The sequence below is a fragment of the Candoia aspera genome, chromosome 1, assembly GCF_035149785.1.
Source record: "Candoia aspera isolate rCanAsp1 chromosome 1, rCanAsp1.hap2, whole genome shotgun sequence".
NCBI lineage: Eukaryota > Metazoa > Chordata > Lepidosauria > Squamata > Boidae > Candoia > Candoia aspera.
In genome coordinates, this window is record NC_086153.1 from 142637487 (window position 1) to 142653872 (window position 16386).

The 16386-nt window shown below is 36.7% G+C and overlaps 1 protein-coding gene across 1 annotated transcript in view; it reads right to left on the reverse strand.

Annotated features, from left to right (window-relative positions):
- Window positions 1-16386, reverse strand: part of NBAS (NBAS subunit of NRZ tethering complex) — a 189778-nt gene that overhangs the window by 135067 nt on the left and 38325 nt on the right. The window contains exons 22-27 of the mRNA XM_063314683.1: window positions 7684-7767; window positions 5694-5847; window positions 3862-4047; window positions 2579-2752; window positions 1298-1431; window positions 433-495 (exon numbers count right to left, since the gene is read on the reverse strand). Coding sequence (XP_063170753.1) covers window positions 433-495; window positions 1298-1431; window positions 2579-2752; window positions 3862-4047; window positions 5694-5847; window positions 7684-7767 — 795 coding nt within the window. The remainder of the gene's footprint in view (window positions 1-432; window positions 496-1297; window positions 1432-2578; window positions 2753-3861; window positions 4048-5693; window positions 5848-7683; window positions 7768-16386) is intronic.

Consider the following 16386-nt stretch of genomic DNA (forward strand, 5'->3'; position numbering starts at 1 on the left):
AACTCTATGCAACTCCTCTGCCTTGAAAAGATTACTTCTTGAGCAGATTAAAACTGTCAGCCATTATGAATTTTAGATGGCATAATAAAATGACTGAAATGGTCTGTCGTAGGCTCCTGATGAATCCAAATACTTGGAAATGTTCTTGCCACAATCAACATGGAGAAATCACTCAGGTGTAGACATTTTTTTCTCCCAAACACTTTCTTCTCCTTCACATAGCTACATCATTTCTGTCTATATAGCAATGCTGCATTTTAGTCTATCTATGGAATGCCCATGGCCCAGAGAGTAATTTCAGTGATGATTACAGTAAAACTTGACCTATGCACCCTTCTTCCTAACAAACTGGCATTCAGAACTGTCCAATAAAACGCTGAGCTAATAAAATTAAAGTAATGAAAGATATGGGTTAAGAAATGAACTTCTTACTTAAGAATTTGTTCCAATTCATCAACTTTATTGTGAAGATTATCAGTAATGTCTGTTTCAGGGCTGGAAAAGATATAGGAAATTTGAATATATCACAATAAAATGTTGCAGTTACGAAATAGGACTAAAAACCCAGCACCCAGCACCATCCAGGTTTTCTGAGACTGAGATAACCAAAGTTCTCTGCTGATAGAAGGTAAAAATTGTTAATGATAATGGAAGTACTTCATTCCATCACCAAATTACACTTCTTATATAAAGGTCAGCAGAGGCTGGTTCTCTGAATGCTCAAATTCCTGCCTTAAGCAGAGTCAGACCATTGATCCATTTAGGGGTAGCTGACTACAATTCTACTTAGCTTCAATGGGGGGAGCTTTTTCATCCTTGCTGGTAATGGTGAGGAAACTGAGATTGTTGACCTAAAAACCACACGCATTCCCACTGAAATAAAGTTTTTGTATAGCCCTCTCTCCAAAGAGGTGTAGCAATACTATTCCACTATTCCCTGGGACCACTGGCTATTGACCACAGTCAATATGCATACAAAACTAGTTCAGCAAATCCAAACTGAATTTTAAATGTTTTATTTCTTAATCTTTCTACAAACACGTTTTCATCTGGTCTTTTACAGATAGAATTAAAATGAACAGTTTGCCACCTGCCCACTTGAAACTAGACAAAGAGATGTGTTAAAATAAAGCATTGCTACATGCTGATTATATGAAGTAACTATACGTCACATAATTCTTTAGGTAGTGAGTTTCACATAAATAAGTGTAGGTATCTCACAGGTATTAATGATGGTAAAATCATTTAAAAAAAATAATCCCACAATATTCCAAGTTTGAGTGATGACAATACTTACCCCAAACCTCTTGGGGGGAGACATTCTAAGATATCATAGCACAGAGAGAGCTGGTCACCACGTTTGCAGCTGTAGATACATTCTAAAGCAAGCATCATCAGCAAAACTTGTTCCGAAATTATTTTTTGCTGACCCTAGTAGAGAAAGAAAGATAACATCCATTGCTATGTTCCAGAATGTTTCTCAGATTGCTCTTAACATCTCCAGCATCTCCGTGCTATACTCAGCTACTGGGAAGTTAACCTTGAAAGTAAGATCTTTAAAAAAAAAATGATTCAGTATTTTAGAAAACCATACTACCCATAATGGAAGCTCAGTAATGAACACAGGAATCAGGACAGTACTTACAGTTCAGTTCATTTCTTTTAAAAAGCCTTTTAAATCCTATTTTCATCAGGCAATTTATAAAAGAAAGTATTTGTAATCATAGAGCCTTTAACTTCACTACATGTTATTTTCTTCATTTACGCATCAACAGCTTTAACATGTACTATAGTTCTACTTTCCCTCCACTGATGCTTGCAACCATTCTACAGCTATACAATGCCCACAGAATTGGAAAAAAGAAAATCATCATAGCAAGAAGCCACTTAAAATGGAGAATTATAAAGCACTGTACCAAGAAGAAAGTTACCATAAATGTACGTAAAGGTCATATTAATCTCTTTTATTAAGACACTTTCCTTTTTCCAGTCTCTGTATTTCACAATTCGACAATTCCGTTCAGAACGTATAACATGATATAGAATAATTAAGACTGACGCCATAATCTGTGGAGAACTAAGTCCCACCAAATTCAGTTGCATTTCCTACCAGGTTAGCTGATATAGGATTGGAACCCTGACACGCTCACTGGATTCCTTTGTGCCTGTTAAGATCAATCACAAGGCCACTTAAAATTAGATCTGCGCAAATTGCCTGAGATGGCACTTCACTTACAAGGGAAGTGCCATGCTTTAAAGATGCAAAGCAGATACTCAGAGGCTTCTTATGGATGCTTGAGGCCCTCTTGAAATCTGGGCAAGTGTCCACACGCTCAGAAGACTTTTCTGCTAGGACAGCTGCTCAGAAAATCTCGGTTTAGGGGACTTTAGATTTTATTGACAAAATCTGCTTAATTTGAAGAGTTGCCTCAGCTGGCAATGCCCAATGCCAAGTTCTAGGAGGGTTTTTTTTTTTTTTTAAGAATCTCAGCCCATTAGCCATTTAACAGATATTAGACTTGTCCATATTAGTTCATTAAATGATTTCCTGTATCTCCAACTAATAAATTGAACTTACTGATGGTTTTGAATGTTCAAATATTTTCAAAGGAAATGTCAGATCTTCCTTTGCCAATGTTACCAAGTACTCTCTTAGAAGCTTATTAGCAGTGCCTGGAGACTCATTTTCACCCCGGTGTAGGAATGGGACCATCCACTGGTAAGCATTTTTGACATATCTGTCTTCTGATGACTGGAATATCAAATATCTTTAGATTAATCAAAAATACAACACATAATAAAGGCAGAACTAAACCAAATTAAAGTAAAAGGAGCCCACAAATATAGTTCAGCATGTTTCCTTTTCCTGATCTTTAAACCTTCTTTTAAATTGCCACTGCAAAAGTTTTAAGAGTAGAGTGCCACAGATGTTAAATTATGTCACTTCCCCTTATAAGAGATTTTACATGACTTTCACCCTACCCCAACCTTCTGGAGAGGGGTAAATTTCTCTATTTTTATATAGGGTATATCCTGGGTGGTGTTTTCAGTGATACTGATCACCGGGAGACACTATGGGATCGGTTTCATACCCATCTAAAGTGCAATGGTCCATAAATTCAAATCTTGGCAGAGGATTTTAATCCCACAGAAAAGACTGGCTACAGATGTCTGACAAGTCACAATAAGGATGAAACTGGTCACATACTGCCTCCTGGTGGTCAATATCATTGTAAAAGCATATTGTATGTTGCACATTGTGCTGGTGCAAATCTCCTTATTAAAAATGAATATTGTTACATGAATATTTTCAAATCATTCTAGAGAAGAACAATATGAAATAAAGCCTCACATGTGTTGCTTTACAGTAAAGATGAGGTAAATCATTATGGACAAAGAAGGTGTTTAGTCCATTCTTAGGATTTTTTCCCCCATATGAACATGTATGTCAGCAAAACAGAAGATGATAATGTGGAAATTTTCCTACGCCTCAGTTTTTCTCTTGCATTCTACCAGTATCCACCTAATCTACTCTGGAAGCTTAAAATGCAATTTTTTTTTATGTTGTTGACAATGAACTATTCCCATTTTCCTCTCATCCAGAAAAGAACAGTTGTCCTATGATATCACTTGAGAAAGCAGCACTCCCATGTCAACTAAAATAAATGATGTTTATTGGCACATCATTCAGGGTTAGACTGTGAATCAAATTCTCTGGACTCCTAAGAGTAGATCTCTGTATATGCAGATAAGAATAAGGTGATGTTATTGAAAAACAAAAGGACTGCAATTTTGTATGAGGCAAAATTCCATTGCAAAAACAAAAGCATCCTTTTCTCAACCACAAAAAGTAACACGCACATTTGACATTAACAGCCTTAGCTTCTCAATGTTTTCCATTTGCTGTAGCGCTTTTAACTTCAAAGTAATGTCACATCCAGTCTCATAAACTAGTGTCTCCAATGTAACCAAATCATCACAGAGGGAGCGAAGACCAGGAATATTCCTTTCCATGCCAAGGCGAACCAGTGAGAGAGCACAATCTACCTATTTAACAACAAGAAGAACGGAATGAAGCTGGAATGTCAACCCATTAACGACTGGGCTTTGCTGATGTTCTAGCACAGTTTTTAAAACTGAAGAAAGTTGTTTTAAAAACCGTTTACAACTCTGAACAGGTTGCAATACATTTCATATTGAATTATTAATATTAAAACTTTAAAATTCAGTCATATCAGATATCAGACTGAACAGATTTAATCCCCAAATTTTCTTTCAAAACCAGATAGCACAAAGTGAGTGTGATTTTAGCTTATCTGAGATGAGGAACAGCTAGTTTTTATTCATCAATGTACTGAACAACTGCATTCAGAATACATTCCTAAATTCCCTATTCCAAAGAAGATTCTAGAGGTCAGAGACACTGACAGCTTCCAGCCAGATCCAAATCATTTGTCCCTGTCGTCACTGTAGAAGACATAGGACAGAGACTCATGCATGAAGGGAAAGATAATCTAAAAAATGGAGACAAATAGTTATGACAAGTGATGACGTTGTAGACCTCAAGACCTACTTGAAAATATACCACTATCTTCACATGCCATCTATCCAAGAGGTTTCAAGAAAGTGCATGTGAAATTGCTAACTGTCTAGCTAAATATGTTATCAGTCCCTAAAATTGGTGTGGCAAACAGGGATTTGCATCTCCACACCTATGAGATAGAACAAGCTGTGGAGTCCTTGGTGCTCTCTGAGCCTTGTTGTTTTCTTGCAGACATTTCATTGACAGACTAGGCAACATCTTCAGTGCACTGAAGATGTTGCCTAGCCTGGCAATGAAACGTCTGCAAGAAAACAACAAGGCTCAGAGAGCACCAAGGACTTCACAGTTCAACCATGAGCTACAAATATTCGCTTTGATTGATAGAACAGGCTGCCAGGCACCTTTCTCAGTTCCAGAAATACAACTGTCACCACTTATAATAACAACTAATGCCCTGAATATTAGTGGGGATATCCAGGTGGGTATCACTGAAGAAAGACTACTTTTCCAAAGTTTTCCTTTAAACTTCTGAACAAAAGTAAAGTAAAAGTTAGCTCCTTTGTTCTCTCATGAAATTTGTAATTTATAATAGTGCGGTGGATTTGACTGAGCCTACTGGAGATGTACACATAATCCTCTTTTTGAAAGATACTGGACTGATAGCCAGAGTGGCTTTTTTGAAAGCAAACCCAACTTTAAAGACATTTATCTTTCATAAACACTTTACAAGTGAACCCTTGGAAATAGGCAGAAGTCCCCAATAACGCTCCTCTATGGTTTAACAAACATTTTAAAACAGGAAGCTTATTTTAAACCTACTGAATATAGCTCAGCAGAATCTAATATTTTGCAAGATAAACTGACATCTCCCACTTACCCACCTTTGTTGCCCATAAGCAGCCTGAAAGACACTATAATAAAGCTAGAAAAATTCTATAATAAAGCTAGAAACCCTAACTCTGTTATGGCAGATTACATGTGAAAATATTCCTTTATATATTGCATGACCACTGCATATAACATCTCAAGGAAAGTACAGCGTATGACACATAATTGGATTTAGTCTACATGAAACTGTATGTTTTAACTCCACAAAACAGAATATATGAGTCCTTTGAAATAAAAAATACATCTGGAGTCTTGTGTTTACCTGCATAGAGTAGTTTTCTATCTCCTCTGCTCGTGTCCAGTACCAGTCTGTGACCAAGTTTATTGAAAGGTTGGTTGTCCTGTATTTCAACAATTCAGGTTGAGAATCAAATAAAATTTCACTTTCATCTTGAAGAACTGGGTCAATAGTTAACCTGAGCATCACAAACAAAAATTTAGTTGCAAAATGCAGCACTGAGATGTTTATGAAGAAAAGGAACTGAATGCATGAATATAGCAACCAGCAGATATAAAATGGGATAACTCAACATGATTAACTTGAAAGATCCATTGTCAAAAAGAAAAAAAAGAACTCCCCCCCCCAATCAAAGCCCTTTCCATCCTCTACACCATATCAACAAGTTTATGTTACTTTTATCTCCTCCTTTAGTGATTCAGCTATTTTTATTTCTAATTTTACTTTCATTTTTAATTTTCTATGTTTTATATTCTATACTTTTATTGTACTTGGATATGCTACATGTCATTGGCCAATGTCCAAAAAAATATTTCATTACTATCACAAAGCCTTTCAAACAAGGATTTAAAAGACTGATATCTTAGTCTTTTAATTCATTGTATGTCTCTTGTTTTAGTTGTTGTGACCTGCTAGAATCATTGGGAATTGGATGGCATACAAATGGATCGATGGGTGGATTACTCAGATTAGATAGATTCTCTTTTAAACATTATTTTATTCTGAGAAACTGGTATACTAAAAAAAACTGTAGGAAGGATCTAATTTAAGATTTACTTTGGTATTTCTAGCACATAAAGGATTTACTTTGTTAGAATTTTCATTATAGGAACATTCCATACACAAGCAAGTTGATTGTACCTGAATTTCCATTCATTACTAAGCAATTAAACTTTATTGCTGCATCAACAGAAGTTTATGAACATATACATTTTTATTACACTACTGGAAGTGAATAAATTAGTCTCTATATTTAAGCATAAAAATATATCTAATGTACAAAAGGGTTTGCTGAGAGAAATTGTTCTCTCAGCAACTGGGCCTCTTCAATTCTAACTTGGATGCAACATTTTGTCCGAAGTACAAATAAGGGGATTGTGATTAACTTCTGACTGCCACTCATGATGATATGAGCACTGGGAAAGGACATTGTCTGCTATCACTGTCACCATGGTAGGAATTCTACTAAACGTACCTACTAAACAAGCAAGTTTAAAAACTGACTCTACAGAGTAACCTGCACCTTATTCAACAGCAACAAGTATGTAGATATAGCTTTGTGCATTTATACAGATTCCTGCATATGTGAGGATATGGATGATTACTTGCACAACAAAAAGGAAAGGGTTCAGTGCCACTTTCTTATAAAGAGGCTGGGACAAAAAGGTAAAAATAAACTTTATGAGAAAAGAGGCAGTCGAGAAAGAGAGGAAAGAAATGCGGCAAGACTATTGTATGCAAAAAGATGGAAAAGTAATAAAATACCTACAGTGGAAGATTGGGCTATAAAATTAACTGAACTTGCAGAAATAGTGAAGCTGACCAGTCTGGACAGGGAAAAAATGACAAAGATTTCTTTGAAAGACCAGAAACCTTATATGGACTTTTTGTTGAAAGAAGAAAAGACTGAATTGATGATTTCTAGATTTGGGGATTATAAAGTGCCAAAGAGGATAGGAAAAAGAGTAAGATGATAATTACCTGATAGAAAGAAGGGCAGAAGGCATAACTATTTCTTTTCTTTTCTTTTCATTCCTTTTTTTTCTTATTTTCTTTTGTTTGTTTTGTATACTTTTACTGTATAAAAAAATTCTAATGAAATATACTAAAAAAGAGAGAAAGAGAGAGGAAAGGTGCACTTGACATTCTGCTCTCAAAGGAGAATACAAAAACCATTGCAGATGAAGAATTCCCCATGGATAGTTGGTCCTACTGACCCTGAACAAAACGGCTGAATCACCAATGCAAATATCAAAGTAAATCAGCATATATGTATACAAATCCATATACTTACTTGCATGGTGGCCTTTCACACCAATCTTCTTCTCTATGTTTCTTCTCACTCCAGGGAACAATCTCCTGTGTACTTTCTCTATAGCTGTGGCAAATATAGAAACAAAATAAGCAGTGTGTTGAAAATCTGTCTAATGAAATGCACAGTTTAGCTTTTGGAGTACTTGAACATGGTTGGGCAGCAATAGTGTTTTCCATTACATTACTGCTTCCAACAGCCATAGTTTTTCCCTATCAAAATTATAGTGATGCATGATGGCACAAAAATCCAAGCTTTGCCCATACATAAATGAGATCCAAGCTGGCAGTGATCGACCAGAAAAATGATCTTGTAATTATAGTGGACAGCTCAGTGAAAATGTAAGCAATGTGCAGCTCCTGTAAGAAAGGCAAATTCTGTGTTTGAAATAATTAGAAAGGGGATTGAAAATAAAACTGTCAATAGAATTACACCCCTGTGCAAATCTGTGGTGAGAATATTATCTACAGTTCTTGTGACCAAACCTTACGAGACTTGTGCTTTCAAGTCAGTTTTTGACTACTGGTGACTGTCTGGACTAATCCCTGCAATGTTTTTCAGAACTGGTTTGCCCTTGCCTCCATCCTAGGGCTGAGAAAAGAGTGACTGGCCCAAGGTCACCCAGCTGGCTTCGTGCCTAAGGTGGGACTAGAACTCACGGTCTCCTGGTTTCCAGCCTTAACCACTATGCCAGCTGGAAAACTTTTTTTTAACAAAAAAATTAAACACCACCACCACCACCACCCAAAAGAAAAAAAAAAAGAGGAAAGACTACAACAATTGGGGCTCTTTAGCCCAGAACCATGGGTAAGGGGAGACATGTTAGAGATATACAAAATCATGCATGGCATAGATAAGATGGAACACCTTTTTTTTCTTCCTTTCTGACAATGTTAGAACTTTACATCATCCATTGTAACTAAATGCAGGAACATTCAGGACAGACAGAAATTAACACTGTTAAACACAGTCAAACTATGGAATTTGCTGCCAGCAGTCTTGCTATAGGCAGCTAGTTAGGGTGGTTTGAGGGCAGTTTAGTACCTCCTCAATCACAGGCAGCATGTCTTAAATCCTGTTTGCACGGGACAACTATACAATGGCGCTACTTATTGTTGGCCACTATACTATAATGACGCTGGACTAGATGGGCAAGTAGGGCTCTTATATTCTTACGCCACAATCTGAAAAAGATCTCTTCGTAAGTCCTATTAAACTTAGATGGATTTATCCAAATCTTGGCTGTTTTCCAAAAGAAGGAATTTGCCCATTTTGCAATCCCCTGTCCTTAGGACAATTATAAATCCTATTCAAGAATAGTCAGTGGGAAATTCCTCAGGTCTTAAGAAGATATGTATTTCGCAATGATCATGAAGAACAGCAAACTTGCTTGAACTCCCATCTTATTTGTTGGGCAAGGACTAAGTGTTGGAGGCCTGTATATGACGTGACTGCTTCAGCAACGGTTCCCAGATCTTGGCTGGGACTGGAACATGAGTCATCAGTTGTAGTAGATTCTGTCCCACCTGCTGGATTAGCTGGTTTATTAGCTGAGTTCATAGCTCCATTCCTTTTGCAACTTGGTTCTGATATTGGAGCAAAGCAATGGCCACTTGAGTGACAACAGGGTCGCAAAAGGATCTGTAGCCGTTGTTTAATAGTCCTGGGAGTACGAGTAGACAGATCGTGCTGTCACGCTTCATGTCAGACGTAATAAATCTTGACTCTCCAGACATTTAAACTCCCTATTCAAGGAGCTACCTTACATCAGAAATAGCTTTTGTTGTTTTATTGTAGACACAAATGAAGCCATACACATGCAGCTCTCTCTATTCCAGTATACAGGAATCTAAGCCCATATACAACTCTATGCTCCAGGGTTTAAACCCGAGACTTTTGCCTCCCACCTTTCTGAGTCAAAGTATTGGGCCATTCTTTTAAGGCCATGGAAGGCAGATGAGATCAGTTTATAATAACAGTCCTTCCTAGCCTAAGAACTGCTGGTTGTCCACCCCTGCCTTTGTCTACCCAAAATGTAAACTGTAAAACTTGTTTACAATTTAGTGTTTATGACAGAAATAGATGAATTATGAAGGGGGCAGTCTAAATATACAGGTTAGTTTTCCTTAAGCAGTGAATTGTTATTAGCATTCTCCTTTGGGATTAAAGGGCAAAAGTATAATTAAATCAGGCACACAAGGGATTGAATGGCATGCAAGGGTGAGGCAGGCCAGAATAAAAACTAAATTTGAATTAAGTAAAAGAAAACAAAATTAACTTAAAATGATTATTTCCCATGTATTTAACAAACTCTTCCGCCTGCTGGATTAAAAATTATTATTCAACAGTAAGGCTTTGGTGGGAAAGCAAGTGGCCCTAGGACCTAAGGTTGTGGACCCCTGCATTGAATGCATATTTGCATTTAACCTGCAGAGATTTCAATACACCACAGGAATCAGCAGGGGTGGCAAAATAAATCAAAACTGGCATTGAGGGAGAATTTAACCTTTTCCTCAATGGAGGAAAGCTGAGAATTTGCTTTGGGAGCAGCCCCTGGGTATTAAATTTTCCCCTCCAAACTTAATTGAATTAACAGTCTTTCAGGAGGTGAAATTTGTATTTTAAAAGAAGAGAACGTTAAATGTGAAGACTTGCTTAGTGTCAAGTAAAATCTTGCCCAGAAAAGAAAGGTTTTCAAGGTTAGTGTGCACATTTTCTTGAGTTATTTTTTGGCATTATTTCATGAATTATCTTCTACATGTTTAACTTCTTAAGACTCTTAAACGAAGTCTTTCTCTGCAATTCTGTACAGTACAAAGATATTACCTTGCTGTACTCGTTACAATCAAATACAAAGTAACTACTGAGCGTGGGGTTTAAATTCCTGATTTCTATAAACCCTAGGGGACAAGCTATTGCAGAGCGATAATCTGTTCCAAATTACTTATAGCCAAGCTGTTAAGCCATGGTCTTGCCACAGCCACCATTCAAAATAACAGAGACCAAACAAATGAAACAGTTACTTGGACTCCTTCTTCAGTGATTTAATGAAGAATGCTATTTGATACTTAAGTGGGTTTCTCTCTAATGCAAAGTCACTGGCTCCGTCCCTTCAGGACCTGTTCCAAGGATATGCTTCCAATTTGTTGATTTGACGTTTTCCAATCACAAACAGTGGGGAAATAGGGCAGGGAAAGTCTTTACTTGGTGGTTTGGAAAAATAAAGAGCCCCTGTTTCTGTTGCTTTCTTTTTCCTACTATTCTTCTGGAACCCAGTTAGTTGAGAGAACAATCAGCATTGCTAGGTAACCATAAGTGAGCGCACCCTGAGTACTTTCTCCTGCTCTCCCCACCCAGCACACCTCACATGTGACTGAAGTGCAGCTCATGAAGGACTCTGAGTGAGTCCTTCCTCAGCACTCCTATTACATTGAATCACCACCCTCCAAGAACAAATTTTATGAAACCATTTTTTTAAAACAAAGAGCTTGGATAACCCCCTCAAATTTAGCAGCTCCTGCATGCCTCCTCCAGCACACCCTGACATTCCCTACTGCCTTTCTACATGCTGGGATGATGAACTGCTTTAGCTTGGAAGATTTCTTCACCTCTGATGGCTTCTTGCACAAGTTAGGGCTCTGAGAAGACTCCAGATGTTGAAAATGTGGCCTATTTCAGAACACATTTGTCTCTATCCATGTAGGGCAATGAAGGGTTGAGGCAAACAGGGTAATTCCTGTTTCTCCTTTGCACAATGGCAATACAATGGGGTGGAGAGAGAATGTCTCCTTCTGGATAAGGTAGTCATAAAGTGGTGTAAAATCCCATTTGTTATTTTACCCATGTATAAAATACATAACATATATTCTCCTATTGGAGGGAAACACGGGACCAATCCCCTGGTTTATGACTGATCCCATTATACGCCCATGAGTTTTATCAAATAGTATTATAACCTAAGCAAGGTATGCCTACTTCATGTTGCCTTCATTTCTGGAACTGATTCATCCCAATGTAATATACAATATTGTCTGCTCAGTTAATCCTAACCATGCAGTTCTATGAAGAGTTTTAATCCTTTCTGCTAATATGCTTTGTACTTATTTTGCCTTTTCCTGGAACTGCCTGAATATAAAAGATAGCAGCTGATTGCACTGTTAACATGAACAAGCTAAAAGAACAAGGTTAAGTGCCCAATGAATATTCTTACAGAACAGATGAAGTTTAACAAAACCATTTTAGAGTTTAGAAATTTAAGTTGGTTTTTTTTCCTTTTAATATATAAACCTTCATAGAGACCTAAAGTCACTTTGCAGCAAGGCTAACCTTCACAATATACAGTAACAAATCTATGTTCCACTATGGCATTAAATGTCAATGGACACTCGTTATCAATGTTTCTTTCTTCTAAGACTGTGGGAGGTACAACAAAGTTATGCATAACAATGAATATACATGCAAACAGGCAATCTGTAGATTCTTCCAATAGTAAATCATTAGGGAAGTTAAAAGCATCCCCTTGTGGCTGGATACCACACTGGAAACATTTCTTCATCAAAGATGTAACAGAAGTATCATTGTATGTATTGCTATCATCTCAAAAATTAAATGTAACTGTTGGAAAAGTATATAACAAGTGCTCAAGTTAAAATGTCAATGCATGTTTATAAACATACACCACCACAAAATCTGTGGTGAAAATTATGAACCATCTGCTAGTCTTAAAGCAGGAAGATACTGGGAGCTCAGCAGTTCAGAGATAAGAGTTAATCTAACTGTAGGAAAGTTGAAGGACGATAAGTCTGCTAATAAGTATGGCAAGACATAATGTGAGGCATCCTAAACATGTTTTGTGCCTCACTTTCCTGAAGCATACACCGTGATCCACCAAGTTTTAGAAAATGAATCCTGGTTAACATTTCAGACATAGATTTTCGCTGGGAACCAAAGATAAAAAGATAAAAAGTTAGCAAAAACAGATCTTTGCTACCTTGTTACTGAAAATAAGGTCTATTGCTTTGTTTTAAGAGCTATTAGAACGTTACCCTTTAAACCAAGCATCTCGGTTGTTTTATCTGATGTTATTTTTACAATGTTGTGGTCAAGTCGCCTTTAACTGAATGTTAAATAAAATTCTCCACAAAAATATTGGCTTGAATCCTAACCTCCCTTCTGTTAAGGAAATCAAGCTTATGTGCATTAAAAAAAAAAGCTTTAGAGAGACAGGGAAGCAAGCAAATAGGGACCCATGACTGGGTGGGCTTAGTGAACTCAAAATGCTGGTTGAGGGGGGAAAACAGAAAAGCTGGGTCCAAGATGTACTTAACAGCAGAGGTCCCATTGTTTGTAACAATGATATCACTGGCTTTTTTAAAAATAATGTTTTATTAAGGACATTAAAAAAATAGCAATTCTTGTTTGATTCTGTTAAAGAAAGGGTATTGAATGAAGTTGCAATAAGTAGTTATTGTCTGCTTGACCTCCTTATATCACATTTAAATGTTTTGTACATTACTCCTTTTAATTATCTTAAGCATTTTGTATAAAGAAATAAGAAAAATGAAACCTATATTTGAATCTACATAAAAGATGCTTCACCGTTTAAGTTCAGCGCTTAAGGCAGCAGCCTTTTCTGTAATAAAATTATCCAGAGTTCATCTTATCTTTTAACCAAGGCAAGCGACCATCAAGCCAAAGTAGACTCACATTATTGCCCGTCACATTTATAAGCCAACAGATGCCAGGCTCTTCGCTCTCTGTAAGTAAGTGAAGTCCTTTAAAATGAACCATTTATAATATGTTTTCTCCTCCCTGTAAAGAGATAATTTTTATAGCCTCTCCTAGAGGGTTTCAAGCTTCAAATAGCCAAGGAATTCATATCAGCACTCTGCCCGTAAAGAGAAAATTATGTTGCCTAAAATTAAGCGCAATATTCCAAAGTGCCATCTAGGGAGCATTTCAAAGAGTAGATTAAATGCACCTCAGGCATTTGAACGCTAGAAAAAGTCTTCCAAACACTAGAACATCTTTCAACATGACTACTTATTTATTGTTTCCATTAGATATTTTGCAAGGTTTTTTTTAATGACATCACTGGGCTATAGAACTTCTTGGCAGTAGGTGCAGAATGTTTACAATTGGTTCCTATAAACTAGATATATTGTCACACAAATGCCAATAGTGGGAACTTGCAAATGTTTTTCAGCCCTCAACATAGATCAGAAAGCAATGCTATTATAACAAGCTTTTGCACATTTATGAATAAAATAGTCTTATGTGCATTACTTTACATTAACATGTAAAATTAAGATATGCAAGACACACATTCATACCATGCAACATTTATAGAGATAATGCATGAGAGAGATGAAAATAACGTATAGCAAATGTGATGGTCTGGATCCAAAGAACTGCACAAAGAAGAAAAGCTTTTCTGATAACTGCTTACAACACCAATATATATGTTAGCTGTGTTACACTGTGGGAGACATAATGAATGAAAAAAATATAGATTGGTCTGTTAAAATGTATATGCTACCAAGTCTTGAAAGAGCTTGTGCAAGCTCCTCCTTCTCTAGACTTGGCGGTCATTCATTTCTCATGAAAGTTATTTAGGTCAGAAACAGCCCATTTAGATGCAGTAGCGTGTTCTGCTAGAAATCAGACTCTTTTTGAGCCAACTCAACAAATATAATGTACAATGCACACACCGTACATGTGCTGTTGCTAATACTTTTATTTAAAAAAACATTTGTAGTCAGATTCATATATTATAAAAGATAAAGACTTCCTTGAGCCATGGGTGAGTCTACATGAACAAGGCCACATAGTTTTCTTGGCACAATACAGAAGGGGTTCTCCATTGTCTTTTTCTAGGAAGATTTTTCAACCTCCTAGTCTAGCCTACAGCCCTGGGATTTTGCTAACAATCTTCAATCCAATTACTAAGCAAGTCAAACCTGGTTTAGCTTTTATTTTAGATCAGTCCAAGTTACATTTAATTAATAATTATGTCTACAAATTATATTAGTAAACAAACTGCACTTACAGCTCAGTCCTAATGTTATTTACTTAAATATAAACCCCATTCATTTCAATTAGATCTATTTCCAAGTATGTTTGATTAGGGTTGCTGTGAAATATAATCAATGCAAAACGTACCATAAAAATATACCTTAGTAGACTATTGAGGAGCTACATGAATCTTGAGATAATTCCCTCTTTTCTTCAAAATTTACTGCCTAGTTTGTACAAGAGAATTTTAAAAAGGTCCTTCAACCCCCAATTTTTTCTTGAAAGAAACCACCCAAAAATGTAGTAAAATAAATCTGATTGTCACCCCTTATCCTGTAAATGTGATGGGAATTTCTGTTTGTGCAACAAAATTTTCCCTAGTTCTTCTTGCCACTTCCCCTTTTGCTTGGAAAAATCTTCCAATCCTTCATAGTAGACTTGGATGATGCATGAAGGATTCAGTGGGAGAGGATAATCCAGCTTTGCACACTGTTTTGCTGGCAAGCACAATTCAGTGCAACATAATGCATTTTTCTTAGGGAAAAGGAAAGCCTAACTATTTTGGAATATTTGTAATTTCATTTCTTTAAATGAAATAACCCAAGCATTTTAGGCAATTTCACCGGAAACATATCCCTCTACATCAGTGTATATGTCCCTATGGGGACAGTTCTGTGGAATCCTTGAGCCACATGCTCCTCGGTTGCACACTTTATAGGGAATCTTGGATGACACTTATTTATCCCATTCTGAAGCAATACCCTGGCAGCAAGTCAGAACCTTATTTGTTGCTTCTTCTGTCTGATCAGGATTCTAACATCTCCTCCTATGTTGCTCAATTTTGTGCTTCTACTTTTCTATAAGCCTTATATAATTGAAGAGTTATATTAATTTTGGGGATTGCCACTATCATCCCTCTTATTTTCTATGTTTATTTTATAGCATTTTATGCTTATTGTTGATTACGTCTATTGATTTTGGTATGTGTGTCTCTACATGTACACACACACACACACTCTGTATATATGTGTGTGTGTGTGTGTGTGTGTATACACACACACATACACATACTGCGTGTGTGTGATGTATATTGTGTCTTCTGGCTATAAGGCCATAATAAAGATAAATATATACTTGAGAGGTTCACCTGCTGCTTGTTTCAACAATTCCTGCTGTACGAACTTTCATAAGGGGCCTTTTGCAACTCTGCTCTTAAGAGTACAATTTATATAAAAGCAACTACACAGTCGAACAAGGTATTTAAAAAGAAAGACATGTTTAATTATAGGACTGAGACACTGAATACTTTAGAACATTTCAAGGAAAAGAAGTATGCAAAGGCACTCCTATTAACAAAACAAAATGTTTTGAAGGATTAAAAAAGGCATCTTATCAATTATACAGGAGGACTTTCTTGCCATAAGCTACAACACTCATTTCACTTGACCAGGCAGATAAACTTAAACAGAGAAACACTATATTGGATAGATTTGGAAATCAGAAATGTGGAAAGCATGGCTTGCAATGTCCATTTCTATTGCAGCAGCCTGATTTTTAGAATCAGTTTATACCACTGAGCCACATAGGACCTGACAATTATCAAAGGCAGGAAGCAACCCATTTTACAGGCATTTCAAGTAGTAGGTAGACACCCCAACACTGGGAAGTAAA